General features: G+C 39.9%; 1 protein-coding gene across 12 annotated transcripts in view; it reads left to right on the top strand.

The window, feature by feature from the left end:
• Window positions 1–16214, top strand: part of chl1b (cell adhesion molecule L1-like b) — a 61875-nt gene extending 45661 nt beyond the window's left edge. For 5 of the 12 annotated variants that reach the window (XM_035943971.2, XM_035943967.2, XM_035943968.2 and 2 more), the window contains 13 exons: window positions 102–324; window positions 1260–1295; window positions 2043–2158; window positions 2410–2614; window positions 2747–2869; window positions 6482–6661; window positions 7979–8008; window positions 8855–8926; window positions 11092–11199; window positions 11364–11525; window positions 11913–12044; window positions 12949–13021; window positions 14065–16214. In XM_035943971.2, coding sequence (XP_035799864.2) covers window positions 102–324; window positions 1260–1295; window positions 2043–2158; window positions 2410–2614; window positions 2747–2869; window positions 6482–6661; window positions 7979–8008; window positions 8855–8926; window positions 11092–11199; window positions 11364–11525; window positions 11913–12044; window positions 12949–13021; window positions 14065–14269 — 1665 coding nt within the window. In that variant the 3' untranslated portion in view covers window positions 14270–16214. Of the gene's footprint in view, window positions 1–101; window positions 325–1259; window positions 1296–2042; window positions 2159–2409; window positions 2615–2746; window positions 2870–6481; window positions 6662–7978; window positions 8009–8854; window positions 8927–11091; window positions 11200–11363; window positions 11526–11912; window positions 12045–12948; window positions 13022–13165; window positions 13246–14064 lie in introns of all 12 variants that reach the window. The other 7 variants (XM_035943974.2, XM_035943972.2, XM_035943973.2 and 4 more) reach the window with 7 other exon arrangements.
• The last annotated feature ends 11475 nt before the right edge of the window (window positions 16215–27689 follow it).

Raw genomic sequence — 27689 nt, 5'->3', positions numbered from 1 at the left:
GGGAAATACAAGAAACATCTTATGCAACTGTGAAAGTCTCAATGAAACCTTTCACACCATTGTTCTTTTTACTTTTGCTTTCTTTTCCTTTCATTATTCAGCCCCTGTTACCCATTGAGCACAATGGTCCCGGTCTAGAGTATAAGGTGAGTTACAGACGGCAGGATGTGGAGGAGGACTGGAAGGAGCACACAGTGAAGAGACACTCGTTTGTGGTCAGGAACACTCCCACCTTTGTGCCCTACGAAATCAAGATCCAAGCCAAGAACCATCAGGGCTGGGGCCCCGAACCCAAGATAGTGACCGGCTACTCAGGAGAGGACTGTGAGTAGTGATCTTTGGTGACCTGACATTTTTTTTTATTTAAGAGAGCACTAGTGCACATTTTTATATTAGTTGCTAAAATTCTACATGCAACACATCGGATTCATGAACTGTATTAAAGCTATGTTAATTGCATTGTCCCTATTAAATAAAACCAATTAATAATAATTTATAATTAATTAGTAATGTATCGAATAAAATGACCACACATTATGGGAACGAGATCATATGTAGTGGCCCAAACTGCAAAGAAATCTCACCCACCTTTGAAGTTGCCCTAATCTCTGTCTTTTAGCAATTTCTTTTTTGATCAGTTTTGCTTTTGTCACTGTAGAAACTCTAATAAATCTACTGTACACCATCTACCCAGCATGAGTATTCTTAGCATCATTGTGAAAATATACCATATAAAAGACACATAGCAGCTTCATTTTCAATTATTAAGCTTGATCTGGTATATCTGTCCCCAAATGATTGCAATATTATCTAATGCAGCTTTACATTTGAACATATAGATAAATGCTGCTCGTAAGACTGAAACAGACTCATTGTATGCATTTATTTTTGTTTTGTTGTTGCTGTTTAATCAAAGGACAATGTAGATAGCTTTAGTGGACTAAGGTGATTCCACTGTGCAGTTTACTGACATAAACTTACACAGTTTCTGGGTAGTACAAAGTATTAGTTCTCAAACTTTCCTGTTGCCTTTTGCTGCCATTTGGAGCTGCCAGAGTGCAATTAGCAACTGCAGTGCTAGAACTTTAGATTTAAAAGGGAAGCTGTAGTTTAATTAAATTATTTTTAAATAATTCAGTTTCTAATTCTGTTTTTTTCAGCTGCAGTATTCAGGTGAAGATATGTGTTTATACCCTTGCTGAAATGTTTTGGAATGCAGAATTGACTTTACAGAAAATTACTGTATCTTCCTTGTTTAGCTTTCTTCTGGACTTGTCCTCAGGAGGTCACCTCAGGTCATGATACTTACTCACTGTTGTGTCCTCACCCAAATGTGGTGACAGGAAAGGCAGTATTTGCCCCCTTTAGCTGAACTATTTTACCATTTTACATTAGTTTTTGTGACTGTAGGTAGAGTCCTTCCCTCATAGGTCCTGTAAATAGTTCACCACTAACTTGAATAGAATGTTTTTGTGTTTTTGCCTCATTGTTTTTAGAGAAGGGTGCAATGAATAATCGACTTCCATGACCACATTAGTTCTTGTGCCCATGCAAGTGTTATTATATAAAAACACAGACCCACCTCTCGGGGCGTACACTGTGGATGGACCAATTTCACTGCTGATCTCAGCACAGGAAAGCTGTAGGAACCTCGGATGAACCAAAAATAACAACCTCAGTCTTTATTCATAACATACTAAAGCTGCGTTTCGGAATTTGCAGTGTTGTAGCAGCAATTCACATAAATCACAAAGACACTTATATTACAAAAATACACAACAAGAATCTTTATTATCTTTATTGTCACTTAGCATATGTCTTAAACAACTTCAGGCTTTAAAACTCATAAATAAGAGCCATTGAACCTTTGTGCAATCCATAGTCTAAATAGTCGATTATTCGTTTCAATACATTATTCAACTATCAAAATAACAGTTAATTGAAGCCCTATTTTCCCAATAACTGAAACTGGTCGTGCCTCACTGCTCTGTTTTTTCCTTAACTTCCTTACTGTGGGTTGTAATGTGTGTTTGCCTTTGCAGTTCCCTCTGCTGCACCTGATGATGTAGCTGTGGAGGTGATGAACGGCTCAGTGGTCAAGGTTAGCTGGACACGAGTACACAAGGACAAGTTACATGGACATCTGGGAGGCTACAGGGTAATACCTCAAAAACAGACCTTTGCCTTTAGACACAGTTTAAAAGGAATGTTCCTGACCTTGCTCTAAACGTTTGCTTCTCTCACCCCACTCCTCTATGGGCCAGCTCAATGTTCTCTTGCTCCCACCACCAGAAAAAAACAGCACGATAACTTATCAGCATTCTCCCACCATATACATATGTATGTTGTACGAATTTGATGTCTTGAAGCCGCTGCTGAGGGTGCTCCTGTGTCTCCTTTCCAATATAGATAAACTGGTGGCGTCTGCGCACTCTGGTGGACTCAAAGAAAAGCCACGGAGACAAACACGCTCTGACGTTCCCCGGGGATCGCAGCCACGCCATGGTGCCTGGACTAACGCCCTTCTCTGAGTACAGCCTCATAGTCATGACCTTCAACGGGCGGGGCAACGGCCCAGGCAGCCATCCCGTCAACTTCAAAACCCCAGAGGGAGGTAGGATTGTGGAAAAACAGCATGGAGTGTATTGATTCACAACTACTGAAGAGAAAATCTAATAATAGCTAAGGAAACTGGGTTGCAGAATTTGACAGTTCACTGTGTGTATTACTTTCTTTGCACCTACAGTCCCGGAGAAAAATCCTGTTTTCAGGGTCACAGATGTACAGAGGCACACCGTTTCTTTGGTTTGGGACCCGCCGATGGAACCTAATGGAATTCTCACTGGGTATCTTCTTGAGTACCAGCTCAGTACGTATCCTTATGTGTTATCCTTACACCTAATCACTGCTGATATAGTGGTGAACCCTCTGTATTGCTACGAGGGGACAATATGTTTTCTCCTTAATAGTGTTTACATCCTGCTGTTTCTTTTCAGCTTGCACTCACTAAAAACAACTGAAATAGTATAGAAAACCCCTAGTCCATATATTTCAATTAGGAGACAGTGAGTGTATATAAGAGGCTCTTCTTCTACAGTAGTGATACAAGGATGTCCAGTACTTCAAGAGTGTCATGGGAAAGAAAGAAGGTGTATCTTTGGCTCACTGGTGATTGTCTAACCCATGATCCTCAGCAAGGAAAGAAAAATCATTGTGCTGCTCTAATAAGGCCAGGGTCAGAGTGTGTGTATAGGAAACATGTCAGGGTGACGTCTGCCGGCCTGCATGTCACGATCAAGGCTCGGCTAGCGCTGACCAAGGCCACTGTGTCACAGTCTGTTAAGGTCCGGTTATACTGACCCCATCCTGTCTGCAGGGGACATCTTCAGCATAGCTCACAGTCCCAGAGGATATCATCACTGAACACGTCCCACGTGAGCACACACTTTGATGTCCTTAAATAAAAGTCATAACGGAGCTAATGACTAACTTCCAACAACGTCTTAGTGCCACATTTCCCGGCTAATTGAGTTTGATTTGGCGGCTGCACAAGAGGGCCAAGCGTCATACTGTATTTCAGGAGAGGACATTTTCATTGTGCCACAGCAATAAAGCTGATAGACTCTTTGAAGTGTGACTTTTTTTGAAGTCCCCTTGAAGGAAGTCATGTGCGAAATGTTGAGGATAATGCAGCCAGCTGTCAGCGTATCATCGGTGACACAAATGGCATCTGAAGCTACAGCGCAGCTGTTTGAGGTCTACACCCATCTCCACAGCAGCCTTTAATAGCTTCACATCTCGCAGGTTTCACAGGAAGTCCTGTTGTAACATGTTGTTTAACACACTGAGCACGAAGGATTACCTGGGGTTTAAACGGCTAAACTAACCTACTTTGAAATAACACTGTTTCTGTGTAAAACCCTGAAATAATTGGATCAAGCTGTCACCAAAGTAGATCAGTGGTTTTATCAGTACACTAAGTAATGGAGAAACATAGCAGCAGATATGGGCATTAGTATGTGTTTCCTCTACTAGTACACTTTGTAGTGGTAATAATATTGCTCTACTAAATTCACACACATACCAACAAAAGTTCCTGTCAGTATACTTTTCTGAATACTGAATGTAAAAGTTGAATATATCTTAAAGATGCCCTCACCACTGAGTGGGTGGCACAGTCACACTGCCTTAAAGAGCTCTTAACCTGGGGCACAGTATGCCAGTACAGACTAAAAAACAAGCCTGGCTGCCTCTCAGGGAGCTTGACAAGACATAGATGAGTGTGACATAAAAGTGAAGATGAGGGCTTGCACGTAATCTATTCTATCATTTCAAAATATGTTCCTATTTCTTCATTGCAGTTTACTTTAAACACATGATGTATAATACTATGTTGCATGACATAGTAGCTGCATTTATTGAGTTTAACATAAAACTCAGGAGAATTTATAATGTATTCACTTTATTTGCAATCGTATGTTTATGCAGATTGATCTAGGCACATTTTTGAACACTTCAGACCATTCTAGAGAAGTTTTCACTGCATTGAAATGAAATATTGGTACAAGTGGGAGTTAAAAGTGACCTTGGCTTCAGTTCATTCTGTTTTTCTCCCATTTGAGCTAAGCTCACACTTGCTGTCGGGTCATACTCAGATTTCAATGTTGAAGAATTTTTATCTGTTTCACACTGCACAAGGCCAATCGTATTTGGCCCACTAGGCTGGAGAATATTTGGAAATATTGTTGTCTGTAGTCAGTGGAAGAGCCAAAGTCTGCAGCCTTCAGCCAGTGCACTCTATAAGATCATGTGCGCCTGCTGTCAAACCCAAGTGTCTCCAAAAAAGTGAGAAAGTAATTCCTCTACAGGGTAGAAACGTGACACTCGTGGCCTCTTCTCTGTACCAGCCTGGATTTCATAATGCGCCAAAATTGAGTGTTTTTGTCCCTTGAAACAAAAAAAAACTCAAAAAAACCCCATCATAACTTCTGATATCAGTGGGTGGTGTCCAGGCAAAAAGAGAAGCAGACCAATACATTCTTGTCATTGTCCCTGTTGCTTCCTACCAGAGAGACGTAGCACCTCTTTCACAGCAAAGGTCACCTCAACACCTGCTGTGTTTGTTTTTATTACAAAGAACATAAATGCCACCTTCCTACCTACTGGGCTGCTTTACGTAGTGAAAAATGAGATCCCATCACAATGTAGACAGAGTGCAGATACCAAGACCATAAATAAACTCTCGCTGAAAACATGGAGGGCATAATTTGCTTGTTTGCTAATTGCAAACAACATTTTAAAGGGTTATTTAGAAGAAAAAAAAAGAAGCAAATTACAATTACATTTCTGAAGCCCAAGAAGAGAATGTGCAGTCCAAAATAACAAGTGGCATTTACTTTCTTTGGCATAGCTGAAATGTCTTGTGGTTGTCAGCTGGAAGTATTGGAAAAGCTAAGGGCTGGAGAATTCTCTGCCCTAAACAAGATGCAGTCAAACATTTCAATGTGTGGTGAAGTACAGGAGTCACGTTGTGAATAATAAAATACAGTTTGGTTGCATATTTCGTACACTTAGGGTATCTGTACAAATGCATAGCAGGTAGCCGTAACACATAACACAAATAGTACAGTCGGTTTAACAAGTTTTAGGAGGAAGGAACTTTCTGGTTTTATTTATGGTTACATTTTTGGATTAACCTTGTAGGAAATTCAGTAAATACTGAGTACAAATTGATTAGTTATCAAGTATAGAATTACTATAAATTAGGATAGGTCAGAAAGAAGGTAAATACTGTTTCATATTTTTCTATAATCATAAAAACCTAACATTGAAACCTACTTTTCATGTCATGTTATATCATTGTATCAGAAAAAATAAAGCTACTGACTGTCACTCACAAAAATTTTAGTCAGTTTTGTTGGACAATACACAGCATAAAGAAGCATTAAGACAAAGATAGACACTCATCACTCACAAAATCATATTTTATGTATGGTTTTGTTGTCCTATCTTTTTTTTGAAAAGCATGAATAAATAATTCCAGCTGAGCTAATGGCTGCTACCCTTTTGAGACAAAGAAAAAATGAAAATATCAGTGTACAGTAAAAATAGAAGAGACGTACGCTATAAAATATACCATTCACTTGTTCACATTTTTTTAACTGCAATACTACACTGGTTGAAGGATATCATATAGGTTTCCTGTAGGTGATAGTACAGAAACATAAGGAAAATTAATTGGCAATGTGTAAAAATGCTTTCTACTTGTAGCGTATGTGCTTGATACGTGGAGCGCCAAGTGAGATGTTCACCCTTGTTACAGTCTACTTAAGGGGTATGAATTTAGGGTAAGGGTAAGCAAGATTTTTCTTTGTGTTCCAATTGTTCAGTAAATTCCCCTACAGGTACTTTAAATGGTACAACCAACATTTTTACACTGTTAATGGACCAATTTTTTTGCTTTTTTTTTTTTAATATCAAGTCAACGACACAGAGGAAGTGGGGCCCCTGCAAACGATAGACATCAGCAATCCCGACACCACCAAGTGGATCCTGCGTGATCTGGAGCCTGTTAGCAAATACAAGTTCTACCTGCGTTCCTGCACCACGGTGGGCTGCGGGCCTGTTGTCAGCGAAGAGTGCACCACCACCCTAGAAACAAGTGAGTGATGGAACGTCCAGAAAGCCAGTTGACGAGACGTTGTGTGTCTGGTTAAGGTTGTAGATGTGTGTGTGGGTGAGTGTGTCGCTTTCTAAGACAATGAGCAGACAGATGAGCTCTGAGCAGCAGATTTGGTTTGGCTGAATTGAGGCTAAGCAAAGCAGGTGACAGTCATTTCACTCTTTCAAAATGGCACTGAACTAGCGCAATATGATATATGCCTGAGCAACCAAGCTTTTCATATCTCCATGTAAGTAATTTTTGTGGATAAACAATTTCATACGGCTGCAGTGGAGGTTTTCATTTGTCACTGTCATGAGAGAGCAAGTGCTTATTGATTGGATGGAGAGCGTGAGCTATGAAACAATCAACCAAGAAAAAAAAATTGCTTTGAGCAGGAGAGAAACTGAAGGTTTTGATACTGAATTGTGTAATCATGAAAGAGTTGGTGGGCAAGTAATCATAATGAGCCAGCTCGTAACATGTAATCTTTTATTTTCAATTACATATCATTTGCTGAGGACTGGGCGCCGAGCTTCAGCTGGCTCAAACTCAAGTCGAGCCTCCGTGATTGCGGGCGGTGGTGTTAACGATCGGACGGGAAATGAAACAGGAAACTGGTTCACCTGAGTGTCAGTGAACGAACTGCAGCAGCCACAGATGCTGTCGGCATAAATAACCAGGTCTTATAATAATAACAATAAAAATAGTAATAATAATAATAATAATAATAATAATAATAATAATAATAATAATAATAATAATAATAATAATAATAATAATAATAATAATAATAATAATAATAATAATAATAATAATAATAATACAAATGCACCCCCAAAGGAATTTTGTATATTCGAAACAGGCTGCAGGTGCTGAATATGCAAGCGATTACTTAGTGTTTACTGGAGGAATCCTTACAATCACAGAAAGAAACTTAATTGGCTCTTGGGGTTGGGTATTTGCATGCTGAAAAGCCACGAAAAAATGATTACAGGAAGAATGAATAATTTTTTTAATGTATTAAATTGCAATTTTGAGGAGCTATTGCATGCATGTGGAGAAGTGACTCAAGATTTGAGCATGAAAGCTATTTGTGGTAACTCTACTGTCACCGTGTGTGTGCACTGGATGTTACTGTTGTTTTTCTTAATGGTCTTCTGCCTGCTTTTGCATATGCCACTAAAAAGTGCATTGCTTTCAGAATTTGCTCTGATCATACAGTGTGTATTTTGAGTGTGTCTGTGAATGTGTACGTCTGCTTAGCCATGCAATTCTTGTCCCTTCTGTCTTTTTCTTTCTTTTTATTTCCTGCAGCTTCCATTTTGGCTTCCACTGTCGGTCTCAGTATGTAGATTCGTGTTTCTGCAGATACTGTGGCATGTCATACCTACACATACGCAACCAAACTGCTCTGAAATACTGACAGCGTTATGTCGTTTTTTTTTTAAGTGATATTTTGCTTTGTGTTAGTATAACATGCTCAACAGTCATGAGCTCTATTTTAGATAGCGGTTGCATGCTTTAGACGTAGAAATGCATTCACGAGTGGATGCCGTAGGCGTGATTAAATGATCAAGAGCTGAGTCTCAAACAGTTGGACACTTTTTATTTGTTCTGTACAGAATTTAACAGCCCTAAACACTCAGCTCCTCTGCACATAATTGACCTTGTCTGCTGTTTGCCCTTGCCATCAGCAGAGAGCACTCTGATGCCTCCTTTCATTAGAAAAACGTCAACTTCTGCTTAGATAAAGTTTGTGTCTTCCTCTCTAATAGCAATGGTAATGAGTAACCTAATTATAAATTCATATTAATCTTGGCTCATTAGCGACTGTAAACGAATATTGACTTTTATGCTAGCAACGGCAGACTCTGAGCAACATGTCTAACTCAAGCTGAGGTAGTAAATGATGCTTAAAGAGCTAAACCCAGGAAAAGCATCAGACATGCCACACCTACCTTTCCTATCCCTTTGTCTTTTAATGTGTACAAAAAAATAATATTTTAAGTCAAATTAAATCCACAACACCTCACACTGTGTCTTTAAATTGTAGGTCATGTTTAACTGTCGACATGTAGTCACTAATTTTAGAGTTTAGCAGACAATAGCGTGTGTGCTAACAGTAGAATGTAGCCTCCTCCCCGAGCTCTTATCCCAATTGATAACCACAAGATCTGTCTTTCTTTTCAGGCAAGTCAGCTCTCCCCTCACCTCCAAGCACTCCAAAGTCCCCAGTGACCAAACCCACTCGTTCCACTATAGGTAGAGCTGCAGCACATTCTGACACAACGAGCATCACGCCACAGAGAGAAGCCAATGCTGCGAATGCATGCGGAATAATACATGTTTCATGTGAACGTTTTGTGATTTGATTTTGATTGGCTGTTGGCTCAAAGTAGATTAATAACGCAAAAACCAAAAATACTCCTGCAGGTAGTTTTCTTTGAGAGTTTATATTTTCTTCAGTAGCCAGAATATAAGGTAACAGCTGTATTTTACTGCGAGCTGGGTTTAATTTCTCTGCTGTACCACAGGGAAATCTAGGATACTAGATCTATATCCCGATCCGACAGTGTGGCTGTGGAGTGCAGTCACTTGCACAGGACAGATATGTCTAATTGTAAGTGATTGATTTGTTGGGCCCCGGTCCCCGTTGGACGCGGCAGTGTATTGACCCAACAGTCACCTGACATTACCATGTAATCTTCAACTGGGTAAACAGTAACGCAGCTCTGGGACAAGAAGGGGCAGCATCTGAGCTGAGAGGAAACGGCGAGGAGAAACGTCCTCCTGGGCCACGCCGGGGAGGTGTGAGCTCATACTGGGAGGATGATATTTACAGGACACTGAGATAAGTGGATAAGTGGAGGCTCTTGAAATCTCTTGGATCAGAATATTTTCTGGCCTCTCCTTATAACAAAAAGCCTCCTGACTTTGAAGGGGTGTCTTCCAGGGCATCAGCTCCCTGCTGTGTGAGCAGCTGCTTTCTGCAGCATTTAATAGCAAGCTGAGGGGCGCGGTGACAAAGCACGGCAGCCAGCCTTGGGATATTTTTAACTCGTGAGCCTATGTCACTCGAAGTCATCGCCCAGTTCCAGTGACTGAAATTACCATAGTTGCAGACTAATCCATCAACATTAGTCAGAGAGTGTCATTTGCGGTGGTTGGGATGGACAGCACAGACGCAGGTGTCCTTGTGAACTGAATTATCACCTGAGCAAATAATGCACCTGAGCTGGAGACACAGCAGAAGATTTGCATGTTTGCTGTGGTGAAATGAAGTGGATTGCGCTTTGTTGACTAGATAAGACAGCTGCTATCAAAGCACATGATTCCCATCCTAATGATGCATATCACCAACAAAATGTGAGAATTTTTTTCATCCTCTGTTTCAGTATCAGAAGGAAAGCTTTCTTGATATGTATGTGTAGGTAGGTAAAGCTTTGAACAAATAAAACGTGTTATTGCTCTCAAAACAAATACCAAAAAGTGACTGAAGCCCCATCATAATTTTAAAACACTGATTAAAAATAGACTATAAGCAGGACCATAGTTACTAGTGAGGACACAGGCTTACTATCTGTGTTGTTTCAAAGAATGTATTCTATTTTACATTAGAGATTAAATAGTTATCTGATAAGTTGAGTTTAAATGGACAGAAGCAGTGCTGATAATCATTAAATAATTAATCTAGAAATATCTAACATTAACCTTACATCGTCATGGTCCATCTCCTCAAAATTGAAGATTTGTTGCTTTTCTGTGTTTGATCACATTTGTGTTTTAGGCTATTAGTTGGACAAAATGATAACATGACAACAGGAACTGCTGCTGCTGTACTAAACCTCATTAAACTAAACAGAGTGTCAGAAAGTGTATTTCCAGAGTGGCAATGTGGAGAAGACATTTAGATCAGTACGTGGGGAGAGCTTTCAGGGAATATAACAGAACAACAAAATGGATGAATAAAATGAGAAAAAAATTCTGGTTTGTAAAAATATTGAATTTGACCTTATTACTGTATTTCATTCATATAACAGACAATTTCTGAAGAAGAGTAGGCGTGTGAAATGTCCATCATCAAAGGTCTTTGATGTTAAATCTCCCTTAAGGTCTTAGATGTTCATTTAGCTTTGCAGGCTCCACCTGTGGTTCCATTTCCATATCCACATTACTCTTGTCATGTGTGCTGTTGTGAGAGTGACCTGCCGTCCCCTTCTGTCAGACGTAATTGATGCCTCCTTACAACAGCGTTAGGAAAGAGCACCCTTGCCTCTTCCGTATAAAGCGGCGAGCAGCATCCTTCATCACATAATGACAACACTCCTAAACACTCCACGACGGCTTTCATCTGCTTTGTCCTTTACTAACCCCTGTTTGACTTTTCTCCCCTTTTCCCTCTTCTTGTCTTGTTTTTTCCCCATCAGTTCCGGTCCTGTTGAATGTTAGCTCAGCTGTTAGCGACAGCTCTGCAAATATCAGCTGGATATCTGGAGGAGAGCACACACAGTTTTACATTGCATATATGAACCACCGTAAGCTCATATGACCTTTCTCTTAGTTGGTGGTAGAGTAGAGAGAGTATAGAGTGAAACGTCCATCGTCTTGTGTCTTTTTAAATCATTTCTACATTGGATCAGACCAGCTTTGTGTTTTCATAAGTACTGACACATTCCTGATCATTCGTCCCTCTGCACAGGTGAGGGTCACTGGAAGATATCAGAGGCCTTAGACACCTCTAAGACTTTCCACGTCATTGACGGACTCAAACCTGAGACCAAGTACACTGTGCGCCTTGTTCCTAACAGCTGGGTTGATAATTCTAGCATATTTGAAGATGTTATCACAACCGGGTCTACAGGTGAGAAGGGAAACCATAGTAGCTCAAACTAAAACAAGAAAAGAGAAGAAAAAAGTAGAACTAATTGACCTGCCGTTGAAAAGAGTAGAGTTGCACCCGGCGTGTCCTTGAGCGGTGACTCAAGCCGTGGCGTGTGGTCCTTCGCGGTGTCACTAGGATTTAATTTGGCTCACTAAGAGGAATTACATTTGTACAGCGTTCCTTGCTTGATTAATTAGACAAGCAGGATTAGCTGTTTAATATTAATATTGGACCGTTTCCATCAGTGGCTCGCCCTGCCACCTTCCGCCTTTGCATCAGATAGGCTTTGTCGATGTAAACATTCAATCAAGTGTCCTGATGAAAAGGCCAAGGCGAGTCAAAGTCACCGGGCTTTGTTCTCCGCAGGTCTGGCCAGCATCCACGGAGGAATATCAACCCAGGGCTGGTTCATCGGCCTGATGTGTGCCATCGCTGTCCTCACTCTCATTGTGTTGATCGCCTGCTTTGTCAACAGAAATAAAGGAGGAAAGTATTCCGGTAGGTGCTCACTTACAAGCGCACACACATCACCTTGTTTGAATACTAATTGCCCCTTAAAGCATCATTATGGTTCCATTTTGCTGTTTGTTGCTATGAAAGAAACGATCAATCCTTCCAGAAGCCGCTACAAGAATACATTTGATTTTTTTTCTCTTTTGCCAGGCCAGAAAAATTATTTGAATGCAAATTTATACTTAAAATAGGCTGCTACATTGATAGTAAAATGAACATTTCTACTCTATGTCCAGCATTTGACTTTTGCATTATTTCGAGAGGCAGCCTTTTTTTTCCCCGGTAAACAATCTAAACAAATTGCAGCCCACAGCGAGACAAAATGCAAATGCTGCACATGAGGTGACTGCGCAGGGGAATGATGACATAAGCTCTGTGGTATCTCAATGTTATTCCTGCTATTGGGGACGTGAGAGCCCTTATCGGCTTTATTATTCATGGCTAATGGCCATCAGGTTGTCGTCTGGGCAGCGATCGCTTCACTTGTCAGCAGAAAAAAGAGCGAGACGCAGCCCTGTCCTTTGTTTCCTCATTAAGTTCTCATTATCGCCTCTGGTTCCAACAACCTTTTCTTTCATTTGCTCGAGTCGTGTACTTCTTTTTTTGTTCCACCACATATAGGACAATACATTAAATTTGTAGTGTTTACCATTTTTATAATGAACCCAACATTTAGGTACAAACACAGGACAAAGCTTTATTTGTGCATTGATTTGAAACTTTGCAATCTTTTCTACGACTTGCATTGAACTTTCGTTCATTGAGTAAGTGAAGGGAATCTGGAACTGTCACTCTTCAGACAGCGTTAACAGTCAGGGGACACAGTGATCTTCACTGGCAGCCATCTCTTGAGGAAATCACTAATATCCTCTCTTCATTTTGTGAGCAGTAAAAGAAAAAGAAGACCTTCACCCAGACGTGGAGTCCCAGGGCATGAATGACGACACATTTTGTGAATACAGGTAAGCGTCACCCTTAAAGCGCTATTTCACCACCCCAGTGCAATTCACGCGCAACAGCGTATGAATTTTCTCCTCTGCTAGTAGCGGTCTTTTCCATCTTCTCCTCTCAGTAATTCTCTTTGCATTTCTCTTCACGCTGAAAAGACAACCCAGCATGCACGAGGCTCACGTGGAGCCTCACACTTCTTCTGCTGAAGACATTTGATGGACTGAGTAATGGGAAAGTATGCGATAAACAGCAGTAGCATCACCAAGCTGTTTACACATCAGTGTTGTTAGAATAGAAGTATCCCTTGTTATCTTAGAAACGGTGTCGTGTTTTTGTGTTGTGAAAGACATCGGATCATAAAGGGAGCCGCAGGGCCGATCAGATGTCGTCATTTTCTGTCCGGATGGTGCTGAACGCAGACCGGCCAGCACACAGCAGGAGGCCAAAACCAATCAGTGTAATTGAAAGCAGCTCATCTCCGGGGCAGTAATATCTGGGCATGTTTCATTAATCCTTTAGTGGTCCAATTCATAACAGTCTAGCGCAGTAAGAGTCCCGGTGTAATTCTCCAATCAGTCGGATTTGCACAGCACAACAAACGTTGATGTGATGAAGTCAAATGTGGCTCAGTGTGACAGCATTTATACTTCATCTTGCTCACCTCAGGAGCCAGTTTGCTCCAGCTTTTTGTAAATATGTCACAAAATTGTTACTAAATACTACCTAGTTTTAAACCAGTGATTTAATCTGTTTGACTGCAGAAGTAATAACATAACTAGGATAGCTTCAAAAATGTATAAAACTCAAGCACATTTGTCTTATAGTTGTGACTTTGTCAAAAGCATTGATGCACATGCGCTCCAACTATTACCTTGTACATCTGTGTGATTATTTCCTATTGGTCAGCTGGAGGTAAAAGCTAATGTCAGTCACAGCGGCTCACTGTAGAAGCAGCGATAGCTCCAGCCTGCACCCCCGTTCTCTCCAATAAGCCACAGAGTGAAGCCGTGGGTGAAATGAGGTGATTCTAAATCCACTGTGCCTCCTCTCGCAGTGACAACGACGAGAAGCCACTGAAGGGCAGCCAGCACTCGCTGAGCAGGGAGATCAAAGCCGGGGACAGCGGGGACAGCCTGGTGGACTACGGCGACGAGGATGCTCAGTTCAACGAAGACGGCTCCTTTATCGGCGAGTACGCAGGGCGAAAGGAGAAGAGGGCGTCCACCGAGATCAAAGCCACCGTTCAGACCTCGGCATGAGGAGCGGAAACGCCACCCATCTTCCCCCGGACGCCGTTCTCATTAAACCTGCTGGGAGGAACAAATGAAAGAGGAAACAGACATTATCCACACGAGTTTTGTGTCAAATGTAATGCGTCATTGCCAACTGCACACTGCCATTCTCATTTTATAAAGCTCTGTTTTGTCAAGTTGCAACAGAATGACCATTACTAAATACTTTGTATATATAGTGTATATTGTATGTGCGGAGTGTCTTTTTTTTATAATTATTATTACATAAAAATTTAGACAATTTGAATTTTCTTTCTTTTTTTTTCTTTCCATTACTTCAGCTGCAGTCCTGTTTGTACAAATTTTAGGAATATTTCACTCCCCATTGCACATCATTAAATGCAGCTTTGCCTCTGATGTCACCTTGTAGCAGGCCACAGAAATGTGGGGATATCAAGTTGATATTTTTCAATTGGAGCATATATTACTGACCTTTTATATTTGAAATGGATTCATTAAATATGATGTAAGATGTGTATAAAGGTTTGTTTATTAACTTATTTTTTCCCAGTGGTTTTATACCTATCAAAAAAACTAGCAAATTCACATATCATTGCATATTATCATAAACACTGATTCTTAAGTCATCTTCCTGTGATGTTAGAAGGAAATATTATTTTATTTTTCCTGTATCATGAGAGTTTAGATCCATTAGACTAAATTAGCCCAACACACATTACTGCTGAATTTAAAAGAAAAGCAAAACAATGTAATCCATTACAGGTCAATGTTTACCAGATCAAGAAATTTCTAATTGAATTTTTCATTAAAATGTATAAACTATTTTGATTTCAAACTGGAGCATTTACGAGTGAAAACAGGTTTTTAGATAAACATTTTATAGTGCTATGGATGCTAATAGCTAGCATAGCAAATGCCAGAAGGGGTATTAGTTTTGCAAGTACTCACCTGCTACTTAAAAAAATTACTTTGACATTCTTGCATTTGAGTTAAATGAACGGATCTATACACATTTTATAATTGTATGCTAAATATCAATTACTATGAAGGTAAATATGAAGCTAGCAGCCTGTTAGCACAAAGTCTGGACATGGGGTAACAGCTCACTTTGCTTGTTCCATTTGTGGAAAAACAAAAAAGTACCCCATTAATATACACAAATAGGACATAAGGTGTTATTTTTTATTTTTTTTTAGATGGTTGTAGGTGTATGTCGCTAACTGCAGAGAGCCAGGATAGCAGTTTTCTTCCATTTCCAGTTAAGCTAAGCTGACTAGCTAACCTACTGCTTGCTGGCGTACACGAGAGCAGTATTGATCTTTTCATTTAACTCCTTTTACATGAGTGCATATGCCTACTTCTGAAAATGCAAACTATTTCTATTATTACATTTGCAACATTTTGAAGGACTTTCGTAGAGAAATATTTCATATTTTCAATTAAAATGAAAGCAGCAGAAGTTGAGATATATACATTTTTGTACAAGTCCGAAGTCCCAAAATACAGGATCCTACATTCCCATAATGCATTTTTATGTCCAGTTCTTCCAAGCTTTACATTATACATTTGTAGTCTCCAAGTCAAAGCTGAGTAAATCCTGAAGACATCGCTACAACATCATCAGGGTTATTTTCTCAGTCTTGACAAAGCTGAGGATGAGCGCCTGTAATGGATTTAGCCTTTTATTGTAATCAGATTACTTCATCTGGTTGCGTGATATGTGACATCCACCCACCCTGCTGATTCAATATGCTGTAGTGAAGTGTTACATCAGTCTTAACAAGCCTTACTTTCAACACACTGCCATCCAGAACACACTCAGTCTATTGTTCCACGTTAACATTAGCAACATGATCAGAAAAATTGCAATGTTTTGTAAAAAATTCAGTCATTGCATGTTACGAATGTTAATTGGTGTTTTTCGATGTCATTAAATTGCTTTACTTTCCTACATCCTGGTAATGGTCCGACTGTCTGTCAACTCAGTGCCGTCGCTGACAAAAGATGAATAAGGTCCTTGATAACTGCAGTACTGTTTGTATGTCCCCACAGATGAATATGTAGCTGAATAAATGTCTGCCCTTTCTTTCAGTCGACACTAAAATATGAGAAAGCAGTGCCTTGTGAAATGTCCTCATTTACTCAGAATAAAACAGAAGATGTTCGCCAAATTGTTCCCATTTGGCATATGACTAACAAACGTCGCGCCAGGATGGAGTCTTAAGTCTGAGTCGAGCGCCTTGTTTGATTACTTTGGCTGCAGCAGTTAATCACGAGAAATAAAAGAAGTGCGCTCAGACAGGCTCTGGATCGAGGAGCGATGCTGTAATCACGTCTAATGGTTCTTGTAGGGATAGTGGGGAGCAGAGAGTGTCATTGTGAGGGTTCTCAAATACTCCCTCATCACTCAACCGGGTTCGCCTTCAAGAGGCTTCAGCTTCACATGCCAGACCTTCAGGTGTTGATAGCAGACCCTCTGAAAGTCCTCATCTTTCCGGCAACAATGCATACAGCTGGACGTGCTTCTACGCCTGCAATCAGCGTTGGGGAAAGCTACTTACAGAGCTTAATTGTGCAACATAACAATTACTGCTCTCCGGAGAGAAAGTGAATTACATCACAGCAAGAGATAAACAGTCTGGACGACTAAAGCCTCTTTGAAGAAATGCTTAGAAAAAGTCAGTACAAATAAAAGCACGACACAATATGGAAGGATTTGTTCGGATTTTTTGAAGTCTATGCAACACTCAAGTGTCCATATGTAATGACACATAGAAAGGGTTGTTGGTTGGCTCTGCCCAATTGCTGTGAAGCCCCGACTTCTTGAGCTGACAAGATCCACAACATGTACTGAACTGAATCTAATATGAGGTTACAGGTATCATCCTTTTTTGTAGTGTTTGTGAAAGTGAAGAATAAGTTGTTTAACATTCATATGGGCATCAATGTACAGATTGAGACACACCCAAAGGAATTCAAACCTGATATGCTGCATCCATCCATCCATCCATCCATCCATCCATCAATCCATTAGCTATGCTCACGTTATCCTGTAGGTATAGGAGTGTTAGCAGACAGGCTAACACTCCTGTTAAATAACTTTTAACCAACTAGCGTTAACTCAAAAAAGCACAAGGAGACCATGCAAACTCCACACAGAAAGGCCCCTGCTGACCAGCAATCCTCTTGCAACTTCGCTGTGATTCCATATTGCTAATCACTGCTCCACCACGCTACACTAAATGACTATTCTTTGTATTTTGGATATGGTACAAGACTAGGCACAAATTCAATTTAAAGTCTATTGAAAAATGCTATGAGAAATCTGTTAAAAAAAATTTGAACTTGAGGCAAAATTTTGCATTCCTCTTTAGACTTTATGAATCTGCTGCTCTGTGTATGTAGATGACAAGAAGGGACACTGAAAGGAAATGATGGCGAGAATTCAGTGAAAACATAAACCACTTGTCTGTTCCTAGTTAATTATAAAATGATAAAATATACATTGTGTACATTAGCTCCAAGATGATGTATATAACAAAAAGTGCTATAAAGCCTCTGAATATGAAGATGAAAGCAGATGTAGGCGTGTCTTAAAACAAATGTCCAGCAGGGGACAACTGCTCTGCAAAAAGAAGAAGAAAGTCTATAAAATTAGCTTACTTCTCCCTTAATTTGTTACTTCAGTAAACATTTTCTTAATGAGTTCATGGTCTCAGTTGCTAGTTTCACAACTTTTGAAACAGCATGACGTTCATTTTGTAAATTATGGTTGAATTTAGAGTAGATGATTAAGCAGGCTATTTAAAGGGTCGGGTCAATCCTTGTGGTTCACAGGTCGCAACTGGATCATCCAGTTTTAAAAACAATAGTCCATAAACCAGTGGGTGATGTCAGGATCGCTTCGTCCATCTTTTATTTACATAGTCTATATGCTGGACACAGTTCAATCAACTATGTGTAACAATGAAAAATATATAGCATAAGCTGAAGTCCAGATTCAGCACCAGAAATTCAATATCAGACTGCTGTTCTTGAAATGAAAATGTAGATGGGATGTTTGACAACAGAACTCTAAAAATATGTCCATTGGAATTGCTGTGATTTGGAAGGTTGAGTCATCATTCACACCGGAGGCCAGACAGTACTTGTCCACAGGCACCAACCTTCATTCTCACATTTGATTGAACTCCGTTAATGTCTAGTAACATTTTAGATGTCTGCCCTCATGAGACACTCCATCTGTAAAATAAACAGCATTCTTTTTTAGTATTCAACATTCATGCTCCGGAGGACAACTGAGCTAAACCTAACCAAGTTGTTTGTGGTGCCTATAACCAATCAGAACTCAGAAATACTTGCTCTATTTTTGATAGAGGAGCCATTCCTTTATATCATAGACAAAGTAGAGACCCACAACCTACAGCCAGAGCTTGGAGTACTTTTTACAGTCAACTGATAGCGCCTTCCCGTGATCATAGTAATTATGATGCAAGCATGCAAGGAAGTTATAGGAAATCTGCATGAAGAGGAAATCGGGGTGGATGGACGGGGTGACAGTACAGGGCAAGAAAGACCACCATCCCCATTGTTTCTTTTATCCAGTGTACCACACTGTAACCATGAAAACAATGTGCTAATTTTAATCCAGACAATGATTTTTCCCTCTAACCAAACCTTTTCTATCGTTCCACTTTAAGAAATGGTTAGCTATTTGTTTTTGCCACAGTGGTTTTTGCAGTTACACTTATTAACACTCTGACATGTTCCTGAGTCCTGAGATCTGAGTGAGCCTTTGACACAATTTCTCAGTCCATCCTCCTCAATAGACTGTCCACCATTGGCATCACTGGCACCCCACTTGACTGGTTTCATTAATATTTCTCAGGCCGCACTCAGTTCATCCACCTCAAGTCCTTCTGTTCCCAGCTCTCCCCAATCTCCTGAGGTGTGCCCCAGGGCTCTGTCCTGGGGCACACCTTCTCTTCATCATCTACCTCCTTCCCCTTGGCAATATCCTCCATAAATACAACATTCATTTCCATTGTTACACGGATGACACCCAGCTCTACCTATCCAGTAAACCCAACTCCACACTCCCACCCTCCTCCCTCACCAACTGCTTGTCTGAAATAAAATCCTGGTTCACCTGAAACCTCCTAAAACTAAACCGTGACAAAACAGAGATTCTTCTCATTGGAACAAAATCAACACTATCCAAAATGGACAGTTTCTCCCTCACCGTGGACAGTGCCTCAGTTTCTCCCTCCCCTCAGGTTAAGAGTCTGGGTGTCATATTTCCATCTCCATAACACCAATTGTCTGCACCCCTCCCTCGCCCTCCATACTACCTCCATCCTGGTCCACAGCCTCATCACTTCCCGCATTGATTACTGTAATTCTCTCCTCTTTGGTCTCCCTCACAAATCCCTCCATAAGCTTCAACTGGTCCAGAACTCAGCTGCTCGCATCATCTCCAAAACCCCGTCATTTCATCACATCACCCCCATCCTGCAGCAGCTCCACTGGCTCCCTGTCAAATCCAGAATAGAATTCAAAACCCTTCTCCATACATTCAAGGCCATCCACAACCTTGCCCCTCTCTATCTGTCTGATCTCCTTCACATCGCCTCCTCCACCTGCTCTCTCTGATCCTCTTCCTCCATTCACCTCACAGTGCCCTCCGCCTGCCTCAGCACCATAGGAAGCAGGGCTTTCAGCCACTCTGTTCCCAAAGTCTGGAACTCACTCTCACCGGACATTCCAAATATTGACTCTCTGCCTCTTTTCAAATCCAAACTCAAAACTCATCTGTACAAGACTATTTATTTGCTCTAACTGCCTCTTTCTTTATGTATGTTTTTGTTTTTTTATCTCTATGTATGTTTTTTTTTTTTATCCCTTTGTATGGTTTTTATCTGTTCTGCTGTATTTGGGTTTTTTTTGTTGTAAAGTGACCTTGGGTGTCAAGAAAGGCACTTACAAATAAAATGTATTATTATTATTATTATTATTATTATTATTATTATTATTATTATTATTATTATTATTATTATTATTAGTCCTACTGCCTGTTTCTGGATGGATTTTAATTGACAAGCAACAAAGACAACAATGTGTGTTACAGGTATTCTAACTGAGAAGCATGAAAACTTGCAAGGTGAAGCTCTAAATAGACATAGTAAAAGTTGATTGGAGCTGAGACATGCAGAGTCGAGGAGGCCTTCAGCATTAGGATGAGTTAATAATTCATGTATAAAAATAAAATAAAATAAAACCGTAACAGCCTTGGTGAAATAATGAGTTTTTTTCCATTGCTCATAGTCTCTCTTGCCTTTATAATCAGAGCATTTAGCTTTATGCGTGTGCTCTCCTAATGCATATGAAAGACTGTTTTATTATATCAGAGCTGCATGGTTTATTTAAAAAAAAATTTTTTTGCATCAAGGCGGCTTCTTTTCTGCTTAATTTCCATAAGCGACAGAGAAAATTGATCAGATTTGTAACACAAACAAGTATTTTGTAAAAGAGCGTCAAATCGTGTCCTAAATATTTACAAGGAGGACATTTGAGCCAAGCTTAACACAAAGACTGGAAGCATCAGGAAACAGCTTGTCTGGCGTTCTCTTCGGAGTTCAAAAATGTGTTCACTGGCACCTCTAAAGCTCTCTAATTCCCACTCTTCTATCTTTAGTAGTACAGTCTGTACACAGATAGAAATGCATGTCAAAACTGCTTTTGATTTCAGGTGGAGTGGTTTGCACAAGTTTCCAGCAGCCACAGCATACATTTTGGTTTTACGTAACAAACCTGGCAACCACAGTGTGATTATTGATCTTCAGGAAGCACAGTTACTACACTTGGCTGTTGTTTGCTAAGAAATAGTTCCAGCACTGAACTCCCTTTTTAAATAAAGCGTAAATTTGATGTCAATTGTATGTGCCTGATTTTTTTTTAATTTATGTACATGTGAAAGATACAGTTAATTATGATAATTTGAACTTCAAGCCTTGGCGATAGTCTCTTCCCCTGTCTCTATAATAATCTAAATTCCAATCTGAAAGGAACATAATAGTGTTTAGAAATGCAGAATTCGTAACCTGTGACATGGTGGGAAAGGTGGCTAATTTGAAAAGTGACAATGTCCTCATTAGGAGATAAAGAGGGGATTGGAGACTTAAACCAGAAATCAGACTTTCACCCACAAGACCGGAATTCATGTTATGTAATGGACTAGAGAACATCAGTCTCAGAACTGGGTTTTGTTCTTTGTTGTTCATTTTTTGTTATCACTTACTTTCTGGTTAAGTTTCAGCACCATATATCACACTTTTTTTTTGTACTTTTACATGTTAGAAGCTTGGTTAAGGGTAGGCACCAAATTATCTGGTTTGGGTTTAGAAAAATGTCATGGTTAGGATTAAAATATGACAAATATTTGACTACATATTTAAACCATCTCCGCCATTTTCTGGGTTTCCAGGGTGATGATTCCCACCAAATCCAATATATGATTGGCTGTTTGAAAAGGAGTCATGGTGAAACATTTAAATAAATGGCAAAATATTTGTTTAGAAACATATTTGTGATACATTACAAACAAACTTAACCGGGCAGAAAATATGTTCCTTTTAAAACATAATCAAGAATGCAGTTTGCTTGTACAGGACCCTCATTTTGTGGAAGCTGGTTTGTGCATACAGGTCATATCTGTGGCTCAGCTGGTAGAGCTGGATGTCCACTGATCGCAAGTTTGGCGGTTTGATCCCCGGCCCCTCTGCACGTCGAAGTGTCCTTGGACAAGACACTAAACCAGAAGTTGCTTCCAATGGCAGGCAGGGACCTTGCATGGAAGGTCTGTCAGCATTGGTGTGTGAATGTGTAAATTATGAAGTGCTTTAAGGTAGAAAGGTGCTATAGGAGTTAACCTTTTACCCTCTATATATGCGCTCTCTTCAAGATTCAAGAGGTTTACTGCCAGAAAGTAAGCAGTTACACCACATAATGAAATTCTTTTTTTGCTGATCCTGCTTAACCAAATGACAAAATATATAAAAGTGTGTAAAAACTAAAGCAGGGACTAAATATATAAGCAGACAAAACTGACAGCAGTGGTCATAGAGTGCACTATGCATTTGTAAACCGGGTTTGCATAAAGTGATTATTGCAGTGATGAAGTGAATTACAGTAGTATAAACTGCATGCTGCAACAAGGTAAGCAGTTGTACATTATGTGGGTGTATAGAGTTCAATAAAATAGTCCAGTGCGAGTGTGTAAGAGAAATTGAAAAGTGCATCTCTACTATAACACACCATTGTGTCACTTTGGTGTGTTTTTGTAATAAACAAGCTTGCTATTTTTACCAAATTAACGTTCATTATGGGAGGTTCACGCCAAAACATTTGCCTCAGGGGGCGCCATCTTGCAACAATGTATTGAAAAAATCTATGGACCAATGGCAGACTTAGGGACGTGGAAAGTCTGACACTGATCTTAAGCTTTGGTTCTACCAAAGCATTCCTGCTTTTATAGACTCTGTTCCATACATACCAGGTACATACACCAATCAGGCATGACATTATGACCATCTGCCTAATATTATGTTTGTCCACTTTATGCTGCTAAAACTCCTCTGACCCAGTGGGGCATGGACTCAGGACCTCCAGGGATGTCCTTTGACCCCAGGATGGTGGCAATAAATTCTGTGGGTCCTGTGGGTTGCAGGGTGGGACCTTCCTAGATCAGGCTTGTCCTGGCACATCCCATAGATGCTCAGTAAGAAGAGTCTGGGGAAGTGTGGAACCTGGGAGAACACCTTAGCTCTGTCGTGTTCCACGGACCACTCCTGAGCAGTTTTTTAGGTGTAGGGGTATATTGTCCTGCTTAGGGTGGCAACTAGCATCAAGGACTGCTGGTGCCATTGGGGGAGCCATATCAAATATCCAAATGAATGTTAGGACTCAAGGTTTCCCAGCAGAACATTGCATTATAACAAGATGATCAGTGTTTTTCACTTCATCTGTCAGTGGTCATAATGTTGTGACTGATCAGTGTATATATGAGGTTTACATACACTACAGAGCATGCAGATTATTTCCCTTATTGTCTATGGGATGCACATTGGTGTATGTGGAGGTGTCCATGCTCCCACAGGCATTGTATCCAACCTACCTTTAAACTGAGACAGTAAAGTGGAATTCCCTGGATGGAGGTTATGAGACCCTCATTAAAGACCGTATCTGCTAGCTGTTTTTTGCATTTCAGGCATTGCAGCACCAGGAGAATCTTGGGTACGGTGGTGTACATGAATAAACCTCCCTGTGTTCTGTGAATTGAGTCATGAGGTCACATAATTGATATGAGGACAGTGCATGCAGGAAAAGTCCTGTGTGACCCCCCCTGCAGCAGCATTTAGGAAGAGGTGAAAGGATTTACCTTTGGTTTGAAAGCCATAAAGCACAGTAGCATATCCTTAAACAGCCTTTCATGCATTATATCCTACATATCATGCCTTGACCCCAGCCCATTACAATGGCAATGTCAGAGCCTTAAAAAAAAGCCTCTATTGTGTGTCCGTACTTCTAATGGAATTCGCAGCAGGGAATAGAAACCAGCATCTCTACGGGCGTTGCCATTTGTTAAGCGATGAATAGAGGAGAGGGAGGGTCAATGACTTAAAGCACAAGGTGGACTTTTAAGAGCCCCAGTGACGTGAGAGCTTTTTCTCCCCAGACAAAGCACTCCAACAGCGTTTCATCTAAATCAGAGTTATAAATAATACAAGACTCAAATGAGCGTCAGAATTGCCTCGAAGGTCTCACGCTGGAAAAAAATAGCTGTATTAAGTAAAGAGGAAAAACGGACTCCTTCACTGTGCCATATAAATTTCCTCCCATGTAGCCAAAAAAAAGAAGAAAAAAAAAACGCCGTAAGGCTCGCATCACGAAAGCAAAGGAAACAGTAGATCCAATTATCATTTCACAGCGTGATAAAACGTCCGCATGGTGTTGCCTCACGCCAGATTCATTCATGTTCTTTCCTTGACAGCATAACAATCTGGGCCCCTGCACACATGCGGTCCCAGAGGGGGGCTTTTTAACGCATCTATTGTGTCACCAGAATGGATAACTAAATCAATACACAAAGCACATTTGAGAAAGTCTGCATGCTCTAAAATCTCACTGCATACCTGACATCCATCCTCAACATAGTCCTGCTACAGAGTAAAGTTTCCTTGTGAGAAGTTGCCACATTATTTCTGAAATAATTTCTCAGTTATTTCTGAGTGGAATTCATGATAATATCGGCATCAGCGTCATGTGTTCAGGCTGATGGGGGTTTTAAAATAAAATATTGGCATCACCCCAATGACTATTTCAATGCAGATAATGCCTGTCAGGCTGAAAGTTTATTTTATTATTATGTAAAAATAAAGTTTTACATGTAAGCTGAAGTAGTTTTCTTATTTTTCTCTGTGTATTTTTATGCCTACATCTGCCAGTGTTACATCATGATAAGAGTAGGTATAATAATATGTCAATTCCACTGCAGTAGAGAGCTGCAATTATGTGGGGAAAAAATCTGCTATTCAGTGTTTTGAGGCCCAGATTCCCACCATGACATTCCCTGATCTGATTCCTCAACAGACTAAAATGTAAATCCACTTCCTGACAAACTACAGTCTCCATTAGAGCTTATAAGTAGAAAATTTAGCAGTGGATGCCAGATTCATACAGTCAGGTAATGAGAAAACCTGTGTTGCAGCAGCAGCAGCAGCGAAGGTTCGGCTCTCTAAGGAAGGATTCACTCGAAGCGCTGCTGAATTTCCAGAGCCGGCACAGTCCTGTGACTCTTTCAAAGTGCTCCGGCATCTGGGACATCTGAGGGACTGATCTCAACATATCACACTTGCGCTGCAAATGAATTGGTCTCCCAGGTCTCCAAACCTGTCAGCAACTCACTTTGTATGAGAGCTTCATTCATCAACACATTTTTTCCCTTTGAGCAGCAACTTTCCGGTGAAAAAAAAAATGTACCAAAACTTTTTTCTTTGTTTTCTGACTCGTCCTTGTCGGCATGTTGAATATCCACGTTCTGAAACGTTTGTAGAGCAGAATTAGGAACCAGGGCCTGTTAGGCTGTTACATTTCTGTTATTTAAATGACTGCACCTCTACAGAGTTTAGTTTCCTGTTGAAATAAATGAAAATCAGCATAATGTGTACATCAAGGAAATTAGTCAGAATAAATAATGTACAATGCTTCATCTTTAGTGATATATACTCTATATATTTTTGTCAGTTTGACCAATTTACAGGTTCTAAAGCTGGGAATCTGACAGAGAAAAGATGTGTTTGGATGCGCAAACAAGCTAATGCTTCACTTTATGTGTGTTTAAGTTTCCTGAAGAGCACCAAGCTTTTATAATAAATGAAAAATTAATAATATTATACAATAAATAATTAACATTTTTTTTTATTTTTTAGACATTTTATTTGTTAAATTGTCAAGTGATCGTCGAATGAAATTGTTCAAAAAATGTTCAACCAGTAAACTATGCTACCTTTCATCTACAAATAAATATTTTAACTACCAACCTGAACTTTCGGAAATTATCCAGACATGTTAGGAAAATGAGAGCAGATTTGAAATCTTGCAGTCAAGATGAAGAAAAAGAAGTTATTAGGCAAATTTAATTTAGCGCAACTTAAATTTCAAATTTTGAATCAACTAGTGCAGAAATTTGTTTGAATTCCACAAAATATTAAGTTGATGCTATTACCAACATAAATACATCAACCCAACACACCAAAATAATATTTGCAACTTAAAAATTTTGTCTAAATCAGTAAATTTGATTCATTTTTTGTTTCATTATCTTGCAACAACGTCTTGCTATTGCTATATATTAAGAGCTCAGCTGCAGGCTAGCCTCAGCAAATTTTTCATGTTTGAAGCCTCAATAAAACATTTTGTTATGGACTGAATGTTATGATCCTGCTCCAGCTTCTGCCCTTCTTTCCCCTTCTTCCCCATTTTTCCTGCTTTCTCCCTTGGGTTCTGATCTGTTTCTGTTTTGTCCTGTCTCTTTGGTTCACTCTGTCTGTCACCTCTCCCTCATGTCTCTCTCTCTCTCCCTGTTTCACCTGCCTGCATTCTGCCATCAGTTAATTACTGCAATGAGTGTCAGCTGCAGTAATCAGTTCACACCATTCACCTGTTCTCCACCTCACCTCCACCTATTTAAGCTCTGTCCTTTCATTCTCTCCCTGCTGGATCATAAAGACTCACTCCCTGTTGAACTCACTGCTCTCTTTTGGACTCTGCTTCCCCATCTCTTTGGCTCAGTTTTTCCCCCTGGATTTTACCACCCTGGACTCTGTTCTTCTCAGGATTTCCACCTGCCCTGTTTCTAGTCTCCAGCCTGCCATAGCCCCACCTGGACTCTTGTCACCCTCGTTCCTGGATAACTCTGCTGGTCCCCTCTGTCTTCAGCTCTCTGTCTGCCTGTCCTGTTTCCCCGCCAACTTCCAGATTCCCCGTGTCTGCCTACCTTGCCCCATTAGTCCTGTCCCACGCTGGTTTTGTAAGTACTTTGTTTGTTGCATAGTTTAGTTTATCCTGATTTGGTTTTTGTAGTTTAGCAGTGGGTTTTTGTAGGTTTTGTAATGTAGTTCATTCTTGTATTAGATTTGGTTTAGTTTATCTCCTGTTTTGTTTTCCCCTTTCTGTATTGGTTTAGTTAGTTTTTGTTAAAATAAAGACCTGTTTCTGTTGCCACCTGTCTGACTTATCTGTGCCTGCGCCTGGGTTCTCTAAACCCCCCTGTAACACTGAAATTACTTTAAATACATAACCAATTTTCAGTTTTATTTATATAACATCACAACAACACAGAGAATCCAACAATCCAAAATATTTTAGGTATTAATAACATGTCTAAAAACATATGTAACTAAATTAGACTTAAATTGTCATTATTTTTTGTAATGTAATCATTTTAAATCTGTAGTAGAGTTTTCCTACTATTTTTCTCTCCATTTTCAGTAGTGTTTTAAATACTGTTGGACTGAACCAGAACACCGTCTGTCCAGATTCCAGGTCACTCTCCAAGGGACCACTCATTTACTACTAAATTAAGCAACACGTTTCTCAGAAACTTCCAGATAAACACTCTGCCACTGGAAATTACGAGAAACATAATAACTTACAATTGAAGAGCCCATTAAGTTGAGTCTATGAAGTCTTTCTTTTTTTCAAACAATTGGGAAAAAGTGACGTAAAATTACTTTTTGTTTATGTATGAAACAAGTCAGCTCTCTGAAAAATTAAGTGCAATTTGCCCCAGTAGGATTAAAAAAAAAAAAAGTGACATTGGATGGGAAAACATAAGTGATATTATGTAACCAGCTTGAATTTATCCTAT

The sequence above is a fragment of the Amphiprion ocellaris genome, chromosome 5 (genome assembly GCF_022539595.1).
Source record: "Amphiprion ocellaris isolate individual 3 ecotype Okinawa chromosome 5, ASM2253959v1, whole genome shotgun sequence".
Taxonomy (NCBI): domain Eukaryota; kingdom Metazoa; phylum Chordata; class Actinopteri; family Pomacentridae; genus Amphiprion; species Amphiprion ocellaris.
The sequence above is the reverse complement of the archived record's forward strand: the minus strand, read 5'-3'. Positions and strand labels throughout refer to the sequence as shown.